Source organism: Pristiophorus japonicus, chromosome 4, assembly GCF_044704955.1.
Source record: "Pristiophorus japonicus isolate sPriJap1 chromosome 4, sPriJap1.hap1, whole genome shotgun sequence".
Taxonomy (NCBI): Eukaryota; Metazoa; Chordata; class Chondrichthyes; family Pristiophoridae; genus Pristiophorus; species Pristiophorus japonicus.
In genome coordinates, this window is record NC_091980.1 from 314,063,036 (window position 1) to 314,077,977 (window position 14,942).

General features: G+C 50.4%; 1 protein-coding gene across 3 annotated transcripts in view; it reads right to left on the bottom strand.

The window, feature by feature from the left end:
- LOC139262410 (Intraflagellar transport protein 43 homolog) overlaps positions 1 to 14,942 on the bottom strand; it is a 183,850-nt gene that overhangs the window by 158,693 nt on the left and 10,215 nt on the right. For all 3 annotated transcript variants that reach the window (XM_070877606.1, XM_070877605.1, XM_070877604.1), the window contains exon 3: positions 13,496 to 13,594. In XM_070877606.1, coding sequence (XP_070733707.1) covers positions 13,496 to 13,594 — 99 coding nt within the window. The remainder of the gene's footprint in view (positions 1 to 13,495; positions 13,595 to 14,942) is intronic.

Below are 14,942 nucleotides of genomic sequence, written 5' to 3' on the forward strand. Positions count from 1 at the left end.
CCAATCCAGGCCAGGTCCAACCAGAGAGAAGGCATTGCAGCTCCAACACACAACAGGGCAGAGACACGACTGCCGGGGATGTGCGTGTTTCTGCACGTGAACGTCTGCAAGCACGTGTGCGTGTGTGCTCACATCTTCATGTGAGCACACTTGTGCTTCTCTCCACCTGCGACAAGAGTAGATTATTGTGCAACGTACACACACACACCCTTCCTCTCCACTGTTAACAGCTCTTGCCGTTTATATCTGTCAGCCGTGGCTCAATGGCTAGCTCTCTCGCCTTTGAGTCAGAAGGCTATGGGTTCAAGAAACTTGAGCCCCATAAACCAGGCTAACACTCCTGCGCAATAGTGAGGGACTGAGCTCTACCTCAATACCACTTCTCTCCACCCCTCCACGGTCTCTGATTTGTCAGATTGCTTGTCCCACATCCAGTACTGGATGAGCTGAAATTTTCTCCAAGCAAATATTGGGAAGACCGAAGACATTGTTTTCGGTCCCTGCCACAAACTCCGTTCCCTAACCACTGACTCCATCCCTCTCCCTTACATCTGTCTGAGGCTGAACCAGACTGTTCGCAACCTCGCTGTCATATTTGACCACATCTCCGCAGCATATCCAATGGAGTTCCGCAGGGCTCAGTGCTGGGTCCCTTGCTTTGTGTGGTATATCTCAATGACTTGGACTTAAATGTTGGGGGTATGATTCAGAAGTTTGCAGATGATACAACAATTGGCCGTGTGGTTGATAATGAAGAAGAAAGCTGCGGACTGCAGGAAGATATCGATAAACTGGGTAGAACAGTGGCAAATGGAATTCAATCCGGAGAAGTGTGAGGTAATGCATTTGGGGAGGGCTAACAAGGCAAGGTTATACACATTAAATGGTGGGCCACTGAGAAATGTAGAGAAACAAAGGGACCTTGGAGTGAAGGTCCACAGATCCCTGAAGGTAGCGGGCCAGGTGGATAAGGTGGTTAAGAAGGCATACGGAATACTTGCCTTTATTAGTCGAGGCATAGAATATAAGAGCAAGGAGGTTATGCTTGAACTGTATAAAACACTAGTTAGGCCACAGCTAGAGTACTGCGTGCAGTTCTGGTCACCACATTACAGGAAGGATGTGATTGTACTGGAGAGGGTACAGAGGAGATTTACCAGGTTGTTGCCTGGTCTGGAGAATTTTAGCTACGAGCAAAGATTGGAGATGCTGGGTCTGTTTTCTTTGGAACAGAGGAGGCTGAGGGGAGACCTGATTGAGGTGTATAAAATTATGAGGGGCCTGGATAGAGTGGATAGGATGGACCCATTTCCCTTGGCAGACCGGCCAACAACCAGGGGGCATAGATTTAAAGTAATTGGGAGGAGGTTTAGAGGGGATTTGAGGGGAAATTTCTTTACCCAGAGGGTGGTGGGGGTCTGGAACTCACTGCCTGAAAGGGTGGTAGAGGCAGAAACCTCACCACATTTAAACAGTACCTGGATGTGCACCTGAAGTGCGGTAACCTGCAGGGCTACGGACCGAGATTGGAAAGTGAGATTCGGCTGGATAGCTCTTGGTCAGCCGGCGCGGACACAATGGGCCGAATGGCCTCCTTCCGTGTGGTAACCTTCTGTGATTCTATGATAACTAAGACCGCCTATTTTCACCTGCGTAACATCGCCCGTCTCTGCTCCCGCCTCAGCTCATGCTGCTGAAGCCGTCATCCATGCCTTTGTTACCTCTAGACTTGACTATTCCAATGATCTCCTGGCTGGCCTCCCACGTTCTACCTTACGTGAGCCAAAGATCATCCAAAACTCGGCTGCCCGTGTCCTAACTCACATGGAGTCCAGCTCACCCATCACCCCCTGTGCTCACTGCCCCGTGTCCTAATTCGCACCCAGTCCCGCTCACCCATCACCCCCTGTGCTCACTGCCCGTGTCCTAACTCGCACCCAGTCCCGCTCACCCATCACCCCCTGTGCTCACTGCCCCGAGTCCTGCTCACCCATCACCCCCTGTGCTCACTGCCCGTGTCCTAACTCGCACCCAGTCCCGCTCGCCCATCACCCCCTGTGCTCACTGCCCCGTGTCCTAACTCGCACCCAGTCCCGCTCACCCATCATCCCCTGTGCTCACTGCCCCGTGTCCTAACTCGCACCCAGTCCCGTTCACCCATCACCCCCTGTGCTCACTGCCCCGTGTCCTAACTCGCACCGAGTCCTGCTCACCCATCACCCCCTGTGCTCACTGCCCCGTGTCCTAACTCGCACCGAGTCCTGCTCACCCATCACCCCCTGTGCTCGCTGCCCCGTGTCCTAACTCGCACCCAGTCCCGTTCACCCATCACCCCCTGTACTCGCTGCCCCGTGTCCTAACTCGCACCCAGTCCCGTTCACCCATCACCCCCTGTGCTCGCTGCCCCGTGTCCTAACTCACACCCAGTCCCACTCACCCATCACCCCCTGTGCTCACTGCCCCGTGTCCTAACTCGCACCCAGTCCCACTCACCCATCACCCCCTGTGCTCACTGCCCCGTGTCCTAACTCACCCATCACCCCCTGTGCTCGCTGACCTACATGGGCTTCCGGTCAAGTAACGCCTCAATTTCAATTTCATTGTGTTTTCAAACCCCTCCATGGGCTCTCGCCCCTCCCTATCTCGAATCCCCTCCAGTCCCACAACCCCCCCAAGATGTCTGCACTCCTCTAATTTGGGCTCTTGAGCATCCCCGATTATAATCGCTCAACCATTGGTGGCCGTGCCTTCAGCTCTGGAACTCCCTGCCTAAACCTCTCTGCCTCTCTTTCCTCCTTTAAGACGCCCCTTTAAACATACCTCTTTGACTGAACTTTTAGGTTACCTGCCCTAATTTTCTCCTTATGTGACTCAACATCAAATTTTGTGTCTTACAACACCGCTGTGAAGCACCCTGGGATATTTTACTACGTTAAAGGTGCTATATAAATACATTGTTGATGAATGCTGCATTGTACGAGGAGCCGATCCCGTTCATGGGCCACTGGCACCGGTACTGGGAAAGTGGGAGCTGTTCCGTTGGGATGGGCTGGGTCCAGTGTCCTGGCGAATCAAGTCACTTGGGATGGAGAGAGGGCTTTAAACTAAAAAGGGGGGAGTGGAGGGAGTCAGGTGAGGGGAAGGTTAGAAATCTGTCGAGAGAAGTCAAGGCAATGTAGTAGTGTAGCGATTTGGATAAAGGTAAGCCGATTGTGACAGGAAGGGAGAGAGAGTTTAACGGTAAAAGTGATCAGCGAATAAGATGAAAGCAGGGAATAATGGTAAAACGTTAATATTAAAGGCTCTTTTTCTGAATGCTCGAAGCATTCGTAACAAGGTAGATGAATTAGTGGCACAAATAGTGACATCAGTCATTGCTAAAGTGCTGGAGTTCATTATTAAGGAAGTGGTAGCAGGGCACTTAGAAAATTATAAGATGATTAGGCAGAGTCAACATGGTTTTATGCAAGGGAAATCGTGCTTAACAAATGTAATGAGTTTTTTGAGGATATATCTTGCCGTGGGTTGTAGGAGGATGTATCAGATTTTGGAATATCGGCTTTTAATTTCTTCAGTACTTTTTCTTTACTAATATTAATTGCTTTTGTGAGATCACATCTGGAATACTGTACACAGTTTTGGCCTCCGAATCTAAGGAAGGATATACAGGTACTTGCCTTACAGGGGGTGCAATGAAGGTTCACTAGATTGATCCCTGGGATGAGAGGGCTGTCCTATGAGGAGAGATTGAGTACAATGGGCCCATACTCTCTGGAGTTTAGGAGAATGAGAGGCTACCTCATTGAAGATTCCGAGAAGGCTCGGCAGGGCAGATGCTGAGAAGATGTTTCCCCCGGGCTGGAGAGTCTAGAACCAGGGGTCACAGTCTCAGGATAAGGGGTCGGCCATTTAGGACTGAGACGAGGAGGAATTGCTTCACTCAGAGAGTAGTGAATGCCGAGTTTGTTGAGTATATTCAAGGCTGAGAGCAATAGAGTTTTGGACTCCAGATAAAATCAATGAATTATGGGGATTGGTTGGGAATGTTACAGATCTGCCATGATCTTACTGAATGGTGGTGCAGGCTCGAGGGGCCGTATGGCCTACTCCTGCTCCTATTTCTTATGTCCTTATATTCGAAGGAACATAGAAACATAGGAAATAGGTGCAGGAGTAGGCCATTCGGCCCTTCGAGCCTGCACCACCATTCAATAAGATCATGGCTGATCATTCCCTCAGTACCCCATTCCTGCTTTCTCTCCATATCCCTTGATCCCTTTAGCCATAAGGGCCATATCTAACTCTCTCTTGAATATATCCAACGAACTGGCCTCAACAACTCTCTGCGGCAGGGAATTCCACAGGTTAACAACTCTCTGAGTGAAGAAGTTTCTCCTCATCTCAGTCTTAAATGGCTTATCCCTTATCCTTAGACTGTGTCCCCGGTTCTGGACTTCTCCATCATCGGGAACATTCTTCCGATCTGTAACCTGTCCAGTCCTATCAGAATTTTATATTGTTTCTATGAGATCCCCTCTCATCCTTCTAAACTCCAGTGAATAAAGGCCCAGTCGATCCAGTCTCCCCTCATATGTCAGTCCAGCCATCCCGGGAATCAGTCTGGTGAACCTTTGCTGCACTCCCTCAATAGCAAGAACGTCCTTCCTCAGATTAGGATACCAAAACTGAACACAATATTCCAGGTGAGGCCTCACCAAGGCCCTGTACAACTGCAGTAAGACCTCCCTGCTCCTATACTCAAATCCCCTAGCTATGAAGGCCAAAATACCATTTGCCTTCTTCACCACCTGCTGTACCTGCATGCCAACTTTCAATGACTGATGTACCATGACACCCAGGTCTCGCTGCACCTCCCCTTTTCTTAATCTGCCGCCATTCAGATAATATTCTGCCTTCCTGTTTTTGCCACCAAAGTGGATAACCTCACATTTATCCACATTATACTGCATCTGCCATGCATTTGCCCACTCACCTAACCTGTCCAAGTCACCCTGCAGCCTCTTAGCATCCTCCTCACAGCTCACACTGCCACTCAGCTTAGTGTCATCCGCAAACTTAGAGATATTACATTCAATTCCTTCATCTAAATCATTGATGTATATTGTAAATAGTTAGGAATGGTAGCATAGTGGCCATGTTACTGGGCCAGTAATGCAGACGCCTGGATTAATGATCAAATCCCACCATGGCAGCTGGGGAATTTTAATTCAGTTAAATAAATAAATCTGGAATAAAAAGCTAGTATCAGTGACCATAGTGACCATTATCAGATTGTTGTCCTCCCTCAGCTGATGAATCAGTACCCCTCCATGTTGAACACCACTTGGAAGAAGCACTGAGAGTAGCAAGGGCACAGAATGTACTCTGGGTGGGGGACTTCAATGTCCATCACCAAGAGTGGCTCGGTAGCACCACTACTGACCGAGCTGGCCGAGTCCTGAAGGACATAGCTGCCAGACTGGGCCTGCGGCAGGTGGTGAGAGAACCAACACCAGGGAAAAATCTGCTTGACCTCGTCCTCACCAATCTACCTGTCGCAGATACGTCTGTCCATGACAGCATTGGTAGCAGTGATCACCGCACAGTCCTTGTGGAGACCAAGTCCTGTCTTCACACTGAGGACACCCTCCATGGTGCTGTGTGGCACTCCCACCGTGTTAAATGGGATAGATTCAGAACAGATCTCGCAGCTCAAAACTGGGCATCCATGAGGCACTGTGGGCCATCAGCAGCAGCAGAATTGTATTCCACCACAATCTGTAACCTCATGGCCCGGCATATCCCTCACTCTACCATTACCATCAAGCCAGGGGACCAACCCTGGGTCAATGAGGAGTGCAGAAGAGCATGCCAGGAGCAGCACCAGGTGTACCTAAAAATGAGGTGCCAACCTGGGGAAGCTGCAACACAGGACTACATGCACGCTAAACAGCATGTTATAGACAGGGCTAAGCGATCCCACAATCAATGGATCAGATCAAAGCTCTGCAGCCCTGCCACATCCAGTGGTGAATGGTGGTGGACCATTAAACAACTAACGGGAGGAGGAGGCTCCATGAATATCCCCATCCTCAATGATGGCGGAGCCCAGTACGTGAGTGTAAAAGACAAGGCTGATGTGTTTACAACCATCTTCAGCCAGAAGTGCCGAGTGGATGATCCATTTCGGCCTCATCCTGCGGTCCCCACCAGCACAGAGGTACTGGGACCACTGCTTTTCCTGATATATATTAATGTCCTGGCAGTGGGTGTGCAGGGCACAATTTCAAAATTTGCAGATGACACAAAAGTTGGAAGTATAGTGAACAGTGAGGAGGGTAGTGATAGACTTCAGGAAGACACAGACAGGCTGGTGGGATGGGCGGGCACGGGGCAGATGGAATTTAACGCAGAAAAGTGCGAAGTGATACATTTTGGTAGAAAGAACGAGGAGAGGCAATATAAACTAAAGGATGCAATCCTAAAGGGGGTACATGAACAGAGAGACCGGGGGGTATATGTACACAAATCACTGAAGGTGGCAGGGCAGGTTGAGAAAGTGGTTAAAGCTTACGGGATCCTGGGCTTCATAAATAGAGGCACAGAGTACAAAAGCAAGGGAGTTTTGATGAACCTGTATAAAACACTGGTTCAGCCCCAACTGGAGTATTGTGTCCAATTCTGGGCCCCGCACTTTAGGAAGGATGTGAAGGCCTTAGAGAGGGTGCAGAAAAGATTTACGAGAATGGTTCCAGGGATGAGGGACTTCAGTTACGTGGATAGACTGGAGAAGCTGGGGTTGTTCTCCTTGGAGCAGAGAAGGTTGAGAGGAGATTTGATCGAGGTGTTCAAAATCATGGGGGGTCTGGACAGAGTAGATAGAGAGAGAAACTGTTCCCATTGGTGGAAGGGTCGAGAACCAGAGGACACAGAGTTAAGGTGATTGGCAAAAAAAACAAAAGCAACATATGATTCTAATGGGAATCAGGGGAAAATTCTCCACTGGCTGGAGTCATACCCAGCACAAAGGAAGATGGTTGTGGTGGTTGGAGGTCAATCATCACAGCCCCAGGACATCGCTGCAGGAGTTCCTCAGGGCAGTGTCCTAGGCCCAACCATCTTCAGCTGCTCCATCATAAGGTCAGAAGTGGGGATGTTCGCTGATGACTTCAGTGTTCAGTTCCATTCACAACTCCTCAGATAATGAATCAGTCCGTGCCCGCATGCAGCAAGACCTGGACAACATTCAGGCTTGGGCTGATAAGTGGCAAATAACATTCGCACCACACAAGTACCAGGCAATGACTATCTCCAACAAGCGAGAGTCTAACCACCGCCCCTTAACATTCAACAGCATTACCATCGTCGAATCCCCCACCATCAACATCCTGGGGGTCACCATTGACCAGAAACTTAACTGGACCAGCCACATAAATACTGTGGTAACAAGAGCAGGTCAGAGGCTGGGTATTCTGCGGCGAGTGTCTCACCTCCTGACTCCCCAAAGCCTTTCCACCATTTACGAGGCTCAAGTCAGGAGTGTGATGGAATACTCTCCACTTGCCTGGATGGGGTGCTGCTCCAACAACACAAGAAGCTCGACACCATCCAGGACAAAGCAGCCGCTTGATCGGCACCCCATTCACCACCTTCAACATTCACTCCCTCCACCACCGGCGCCCCCTGGCTGCAGTGTGCACCATCTACAAGATGCACTGCAGCAACTCGCCAAGGCTTCTTCGGCAGCACCTCCCAAACCCGCGACCTCTACCACCTAGAAGGACAAGGGCAGCAGGCGCATGGGAACACCACCACCTCCACGTTCCCCTCCAAACTTCATAGCATCCCGATGTGGAAATATATCGGCCGTTCCTTCAACGTTACTGGGTTAAAATCCTGGAACTCCCTCCCTAACAGCACTGTGGGAGCACCTTCACCACACGGACTGCAGCGGTTCAAGGCAGCGGCTCACCACCACCTTCTCAAGGGGCAATAAATGCCGGCCTTGCCAGCGACGCCCACATCCCAGGACGAATAAGAAAAAATTTTCTTAAATCTCTTCATGATTTTGAATACTGCTATCAAATCTCCCCTTCTCTAAGAAGAACAACACATTTCTCTAGTCTTTCCACATAAGTGAAGTCCCTCAGCCCTGGTAATATTCTGGTAAATCTCCTCTGCACCCTCTCTAAGTGCTTGAATTCCTACCTAAAGCGCGATATATTTAAGATAAAACAGAATCAGTCAGACGTTGGGTTCGGGGTGGTTGTTAAATGCCGCCCACTGCCCTCACTCTGTGGGTCCTGAACCATCCACGATCAATCGCAACTCTACGAAGAGGTTGAAAGGTTCTTCCTCGGCCAGATTCTGAGGCTGGGAAAGCACGTTCCCAATAATATACCGACACTCCTGACACAACTCAAAACCTTTCTGCGATGCTTTCGGGAGTAAAGAAATGCATTTTATTTGGAGGTAGGGTCACCGGGGCCTTGAGACTCCCGTCTTTAGCTGGGCTCTTGGCCTAATTAGGCATCGTCAGTCCAGTAACATATCTGACATTCTTCTGCAGCCGATGACTCAAATCAGTACACCAGAGGCCAGCGCTCTAGAAGACTTCACTTATATGTTATTTAAAGTCACAGTGCACCAATTTGGCCCGATACAGGTTGCACTTCACAGCAACAATCATGCTACTATTCACAAGACCGAGTACATGAACCACGCGGGCTTTGATCCGAAAGGTCTTTTCCTCTCATGTGTGCAAACGTCCGTACCTTCAGGGGAGGGGGGGACCTGTACCCCAGTGAGAGTCAGCACCTTCAGGGGAGGGGACCTGTACCCCAGTGAGAGTCAGCACCTTCAGGGGAGGGGACCTGTACCCCAGTGAGAGTCAGCACCTTCAGGGGAGGGGGGACCTGTACCCCAGTGAGAGTCAGCACCTTCAGGGGAGGGGGGGGACCTGTACCCCAGTGAGAGTCAGCACCTTCAGGGGAGGGGGGGGACCTGTACCCCAGTGAGAGTCAGTACCTTCAGGGGAGGGGGGGGGACCTGTACCCCAGTGAGAGTCAGCACCTTCAGGGGAGGGGACCTGTACCCCAGTGAGAGTCAGCACCTTCAGGGGAGGGGACCTGTACCCCAGTGAGAGTCAGCACCTTCAGGGGAGGGGACCTGTACCCCAGTGAGAGTCAGCACCTTCAGGGGAGGGGGGGACCTGTACCCCAGTGAGAGTCAGCACCTTCAGGGGAGGGGAACCTGTACCCCAGTGAGAGTCAGCACCTTCAGGGGAGGGGATCTGTACCCCAGTGAGAGTCAGCACCTTCAGGGGAGGGGACCCGTACCCCAGTGAGAGTCAGCACCTTCAGGGGAGGAGGGGACCTGTACCCCAGTGAGAGTCAGCACCTTCAGGGGAGGGGATCTGTACCCCAGTGAGAGTCAGCACCTTCAGGGGAGGGGACCTGTACCCCAGTGAGAGTCAGCACCTTCAGGGGAGGGGGGGACCTGTACCCCAGTGAGAGTCAGCACCTTCAGGGGAGGGGACCCGTACCCCAGTGAGAGTCAGCACCTTCAGGGGAGGAGGGGACCTGTACCCCAGTGAGAGTCAGCACCTTCAAGGAGGGGATCTGTACCCCAGTGAGAGTCAGCACCTTCAGGGGAGGGAGGGACCTGTACCCCAGTGAGAGTCAGCACCTTCAGGGGAGGAGGGGACCTGTACCCCAGTGAGAGTCAGCACCTTCAGGGGAGGGAGGGACCTGTACCCCAGTGAGAGTCAGCACCTTCAGGGGAGGAGGGGATCTGTACCCCAGTGAGAGTCAGCACCTTCAGGGGAGGGGACCTGTACCCCAGTGAGAGTCAGCACCTTCAGGGGAGGGGGGGACCTGTACCCCAGTGAGAGTCAGCGCCTTCAGGGGAGGGGACCTGTACCCCAGTGAGAGTCAGCACCTTCAGGGGAGGAGGGGACCTGTACCCCAGTGAGAGTCAGCACCTTCAGGGGAGGGAGGGACCTGTACCCCAGTGAGAGTCAGCACCTTCAGGGGAGGGGACCTTGCAGTCGGATTCAGGTGAATTTATAATGGGAAACAAAGAAATGGCAGACCAATTGAACAAATACTTTGGTTCTGTCTTCACGAAGGAAGACACAAATAATCTTCCGGATGTACTAGGGGACCGAGGGTCTAGTGAGAAGGAGGAACTGATGAATATCCTTATTAGGTAGGAAATTGTGTTCGGGAAATTGATGGGGTTGAAGGCCGATAAATCCCCGGGGCCTGATAGTCTGCATCCCAGAGTACTTAAGGAAGTGGCCCTAGAAATAGTGGATGCATTGGTGATCATTTTCCAACAGTCTATCGACTCTGGATCAGTTCCTATGGACTGGAGGGTAGCTAATGTAACACCACTTTTTAAAAAGGGAGGGAGAGAGAAAGCGGTTAATTATAGAACAGTTAGCCTGACATCAGTGGTGGGGAAAATGTTGGAATCAATTATTAAGGATGAAATAGCAGCGCATTTGGAAAGCAGTAACAGGATCGGTCCAAGTCAGCATGGATTTATGAAAGGCAAATCATGCTTGACAAATCTTCTGGAATTTTTTGAGGATGTAACTAGTAGAGTGGACAAGGGAGAACCAGTGGATGTGGTGTATTTGGACTTTCAAAAGGCTTTTGACAAGGTCCCACACCAAGAGATTGGTGTGCAAAATTAAAGCACATGGTATTGGGGGTAATGTACTGACGTGGATAGAGAACTAGTTGGCAGACAGGAAGCAGAGAGTCGGGATAAACAGGTCCTTTTCGGAATGGCAGGCAGTGACTAGTGGAGTACCGCAGGGCTCAGTGCTCGGACCTCAGCTCTTTACAATATACATTAATGATTTGGATGAAGGAATTGAGTGAAATATCTCCAAGTTTGCAGATGATGCTAAACTGGGTGGCAGTGTGAGCTGTGAGGGGGACGCTAAGAGGCTGCAGGGTGACTTGGACAGGCTAGGTGAGTGGGCAAATGCATGGCAGATGCAGTATAATGTGGATAAATGTGAGGTTATCCACTTTGGGGGCAAAAACGCGAAGACAGAATATTATCTGAATGGTGGAGGACTAGGAAAAGGGGAGGTGCAACGAGACCTGGGTGTCATGGTTCATCAGTCACTGAAAGTTGGCATACAGGTACAGCAGGCGGTAAAGAAGGCAAATGGTATGTTGGTCTTCATAGCTAGGGGATTTGAGTATAGGAGCAGGGAGGTCTTACTGCAGTTGTACAGGGCCTTGGTGAGGCCTCACCTGGAATACTGTGTTCAGTTTTGGTCTCTTAATCTGAGGAAGGACATTCTTGCTATTGAGGGAGTGCAGCGAAGGTTCACCAGACTGATTCCCGGGATGGCTGGACTGACATATGAGGGGAGACTGGATCAACTGGGCCTTTATGCACTGGAGTTTAGAAGGATGAGAGGGGATCTCATCGAAACATACAAGATTCTGACGGGACTGGACAGGTTAGATGCGGGTAGATTGTTCCCGATGTTGGGGAAGTCCAGAACCAGGGGACACAGTAGTCTTCGGATAAGTGATAGGCCATTTAGGACTGAGATGAGGAGAAACTTCTTCACTCAGAGAGTTGTTAACCTGTGGAATTCCCTGCCGCAAAGAGTTGTTGATGCCAGTTCATTGGATATATTCAAGAGGGAGTTAGATGTGGCTCTTGCTGCCAAAGCGATTAAGGGGTATGGAGAGAAAGCGGGAAAGGGGTACTGAGGGAATGATCAGCCATGATCTTATTGAATGGTGGTGCAGGCTCGAAGGGCCAAATGGCCTACTCCTGCACCTATTTTCTATGATTCTATGTTTCTAGGAGTGGACCTGTACCCCAGTGAGAGTCAACACCTTCAGGGGAGGAGGGGACCTGTACCCCAGTGAGAGCCACATTTCGGCCCAGACTGGGGAAGGTGGGCAGGTTTACTTCCCGACGACAATCCAACAGCTTCATGGTCACTTTTACAGACGCCCGATTTTTAAACTGAATTAAAATTCTCAAACTACTTTGTTAGGATTTGAACCCAAATTCTCTGGATTAGTCCAGTAACATCACTGCACTACCATATCCATTAACCACTATCCCCGATGTATTGTTCTGTATAAACAACAACTATTTATATAGCGCTTTTAACATAGTAAAACATCACAAGGCGTTTCACAGGAGTGATTAACATAATTTGACATCGAGCCACATCAGGAGATATTATGGCAGGTGACCAAAAGCTTGGTCAACGAGGGAGGTTTGAAGGAATGTCTTTTTGGAGGAGAGAGAAGTAGAGGCGGAAAGGTTTAGGGAGGGAGTTCCAGAGCTTGGGGCCCTGGCAGCTGAAGGCATGGCCACCAATGGTGGGACGATGAAAATCAGAGATGCTCAAAGGCCAGAATTGGAGGAGCAAGAGATCTCAGGGGGTTGTGGGAGGAGGTTACAGAGATCGGGAGGGGGGCAAGGCCATGGAGGGATTTGAACTCAAGGATGAGAATGTTAAAATCGAGACGTTACCAGACTGGGAGCCAATGCAGGTCAGCGATCACAGCGGTGATTAGTGAGCGGGACTTGGTGCAAGTTAGGACTTGGGGCAGCGAGCACAGGGGGTGATGGGTGAGCGGGACTGGGTGCAAGTTAGGACATGGGCAGCGAGCACAAGGGGTGATGGGTGAGCGGGACTTGGTGCGAGTTAGGACACGGGGCAGCGAGCACAGGGGGTGATGGGTGAGTGGGACTTGGTGCAAGTTAGGACACAGGGCAGTGAGCTCGGGGGGTGATGGGTGAGCGGGACTTGGTACAAGTTAGGACATGGCCAGCGAGCACAGGGGGTGATGGGTGAGCAGGACTCGGTGCGAGTTAGGACACGGGGCAGCGAGCACAGGGGGTGATGGGTGAGCGGGACACAGTGCGAGTTGGGATACGGGTCAGCGAGCACAGGAGGTGATGGGTGAGTGGGACATGGTGCGAGTTGGGATACGGGTCAGCGAGCACAGGGGGTGATGGGTGAGTGGGACTCGCTGTGAGTTAGGACACGGCGCAGCCGAGTCTTGGATGAGCTCAAGTTTACGGAGGGTGAAAGCTGGGAGGCCGGTCAGGAGAGAATTGGAATAGTCAAGTCTGGTGGTAACAAAGATCATTTCTGTTGCAATGCCATACATTTCCGGAAACCGCCGAGTGGCACAGTACATTTTGTATTCCCACAAGTGGAGTTTTGGACAGAGGACTGCGAGAGAGAGGACAGTTAGAATTCAGCATGTGCTAAAGATAACGAGTCGCTAAAACATCCAGAAAAATGAGGTGCAAACTCCTGAGTAAACACAGCCTGGAACCAGCAACTCTGACACTGACGTTAATGCGAGTGCTTATGCTCTTTGGCCAATACAAGCAACTGGCTGTTTTAAAGGTGATGTTTAAGGTGGTTTGTTCTTTCCAGCGGCAAAGTGTTGTGAAGAAGTTGGAGCAGTTTTGCCGGCTCACTCACCTCCGCTCCGACAATGGTGGAAGAGCCTTTGCGACTCAGGCAGGTCTCGTCCTGCGAGGCATCCGGGGACTGATGGGCTCGCCGCCCCGTCTTCACGATCTGGGAAGGGGGGAACAGGTGGCACAAAGAGAACAGGTCACAATCCAACGCTGACCCAGGGCCCCGGAATGGACACGGCACACATTGACCTGTCACAGATGCTCCAGACGCTCTCCTGCTCCCTCAGTGTTTCTCTGTCTCTGTCTCACTCCAGCCACATTGGATGGTGATTCACGGATTGGGGTCAGGGACATTGGCAAGGTTCGCCAAACAACAGAACCATCCTCCAACTTCCCCGAGCAACAACAGGCATTAGCCCTGGCTCCCCAGGTGGTATAGATCTCGGACAATGAGACCGTCCCAGGCACCCTGAGCCCCTGACCCCAGTGAATCACCATCGACTGTTACTGAACCTCAATCACTGAATCTCCATTGAACGAAAACTGACTGCAAAAGCTTCTATAGATATGTGAAGAGAAAAAGATTAGTGAAGACAAATGTAGGTCCCTTGCAGTCAGAATCAGGTGAATTTATAATGGGGAACAAAGAAATGGCAGACCAATTGAACAAATACTTTGGTTCTGTCTTCACTCAGGAATACACAAATAACCTTTCGAAAATACTAGGGGACCGAGGGTCTAGCAAGAAGTAGGAACTGGAGGAAATCCTTATTAATCAGCAAATTGTGTTAGGGAAATTGATGGGATTGAAGGCAGATAAATCCCCAGGGCCTGATGGTCTGCATCCCAGTGTACTTCAGGAAGTGGCCCTAGAAATAGTGGATGCATTGGTGGTCATTTTCCAACATTCTGTCGACTCTGGATCAGTGTAACCCCACTTTTTAAAAAAGGAGGGAGAGAAAACAGGGAATTATAGAACGGTTAGCCTGACATCGGTGATGGAAAAAATGTTGGAATCAATTATTAAAGATGTAATAGCGCATTTGGAAAGCAGTGACAGGATCGGTCCAAGTCAGCATGGATTTATGAAAGGGAAATCATGCTTGACAAATCTTCTGCAATGTTTTGAGGATGTAACTAATAGGTGGACAAGGGAGAACCAGTGGATGTGATGTATTTGAACTTTCAAAAGCTTTTGACAAGGTCCCACACAAGAGATTGGTGTGCAAAATTAAAGCACATGGTATTGGGGGTAATATACTGACATGGATAGAGAACTGGTTGGCAGACAGGAAGCCAAGAATAGGAATAAAGGGTCCTTTTCAGAATGGCAGGAAGTGACGAGTGGGGTGTCACAGGGTTCAGTGCTGGGACCCCAGCTATTTACATTGATGATTTAGACGAAGGAATTGAATGTAATATCTCCAAATTTGCAGATGACACTAAGCTGGGTGGCGGTGTGAGCTGTGAGGAGGGTGCTAAGAGGCTGCAGGGTGACTTGGACAGGT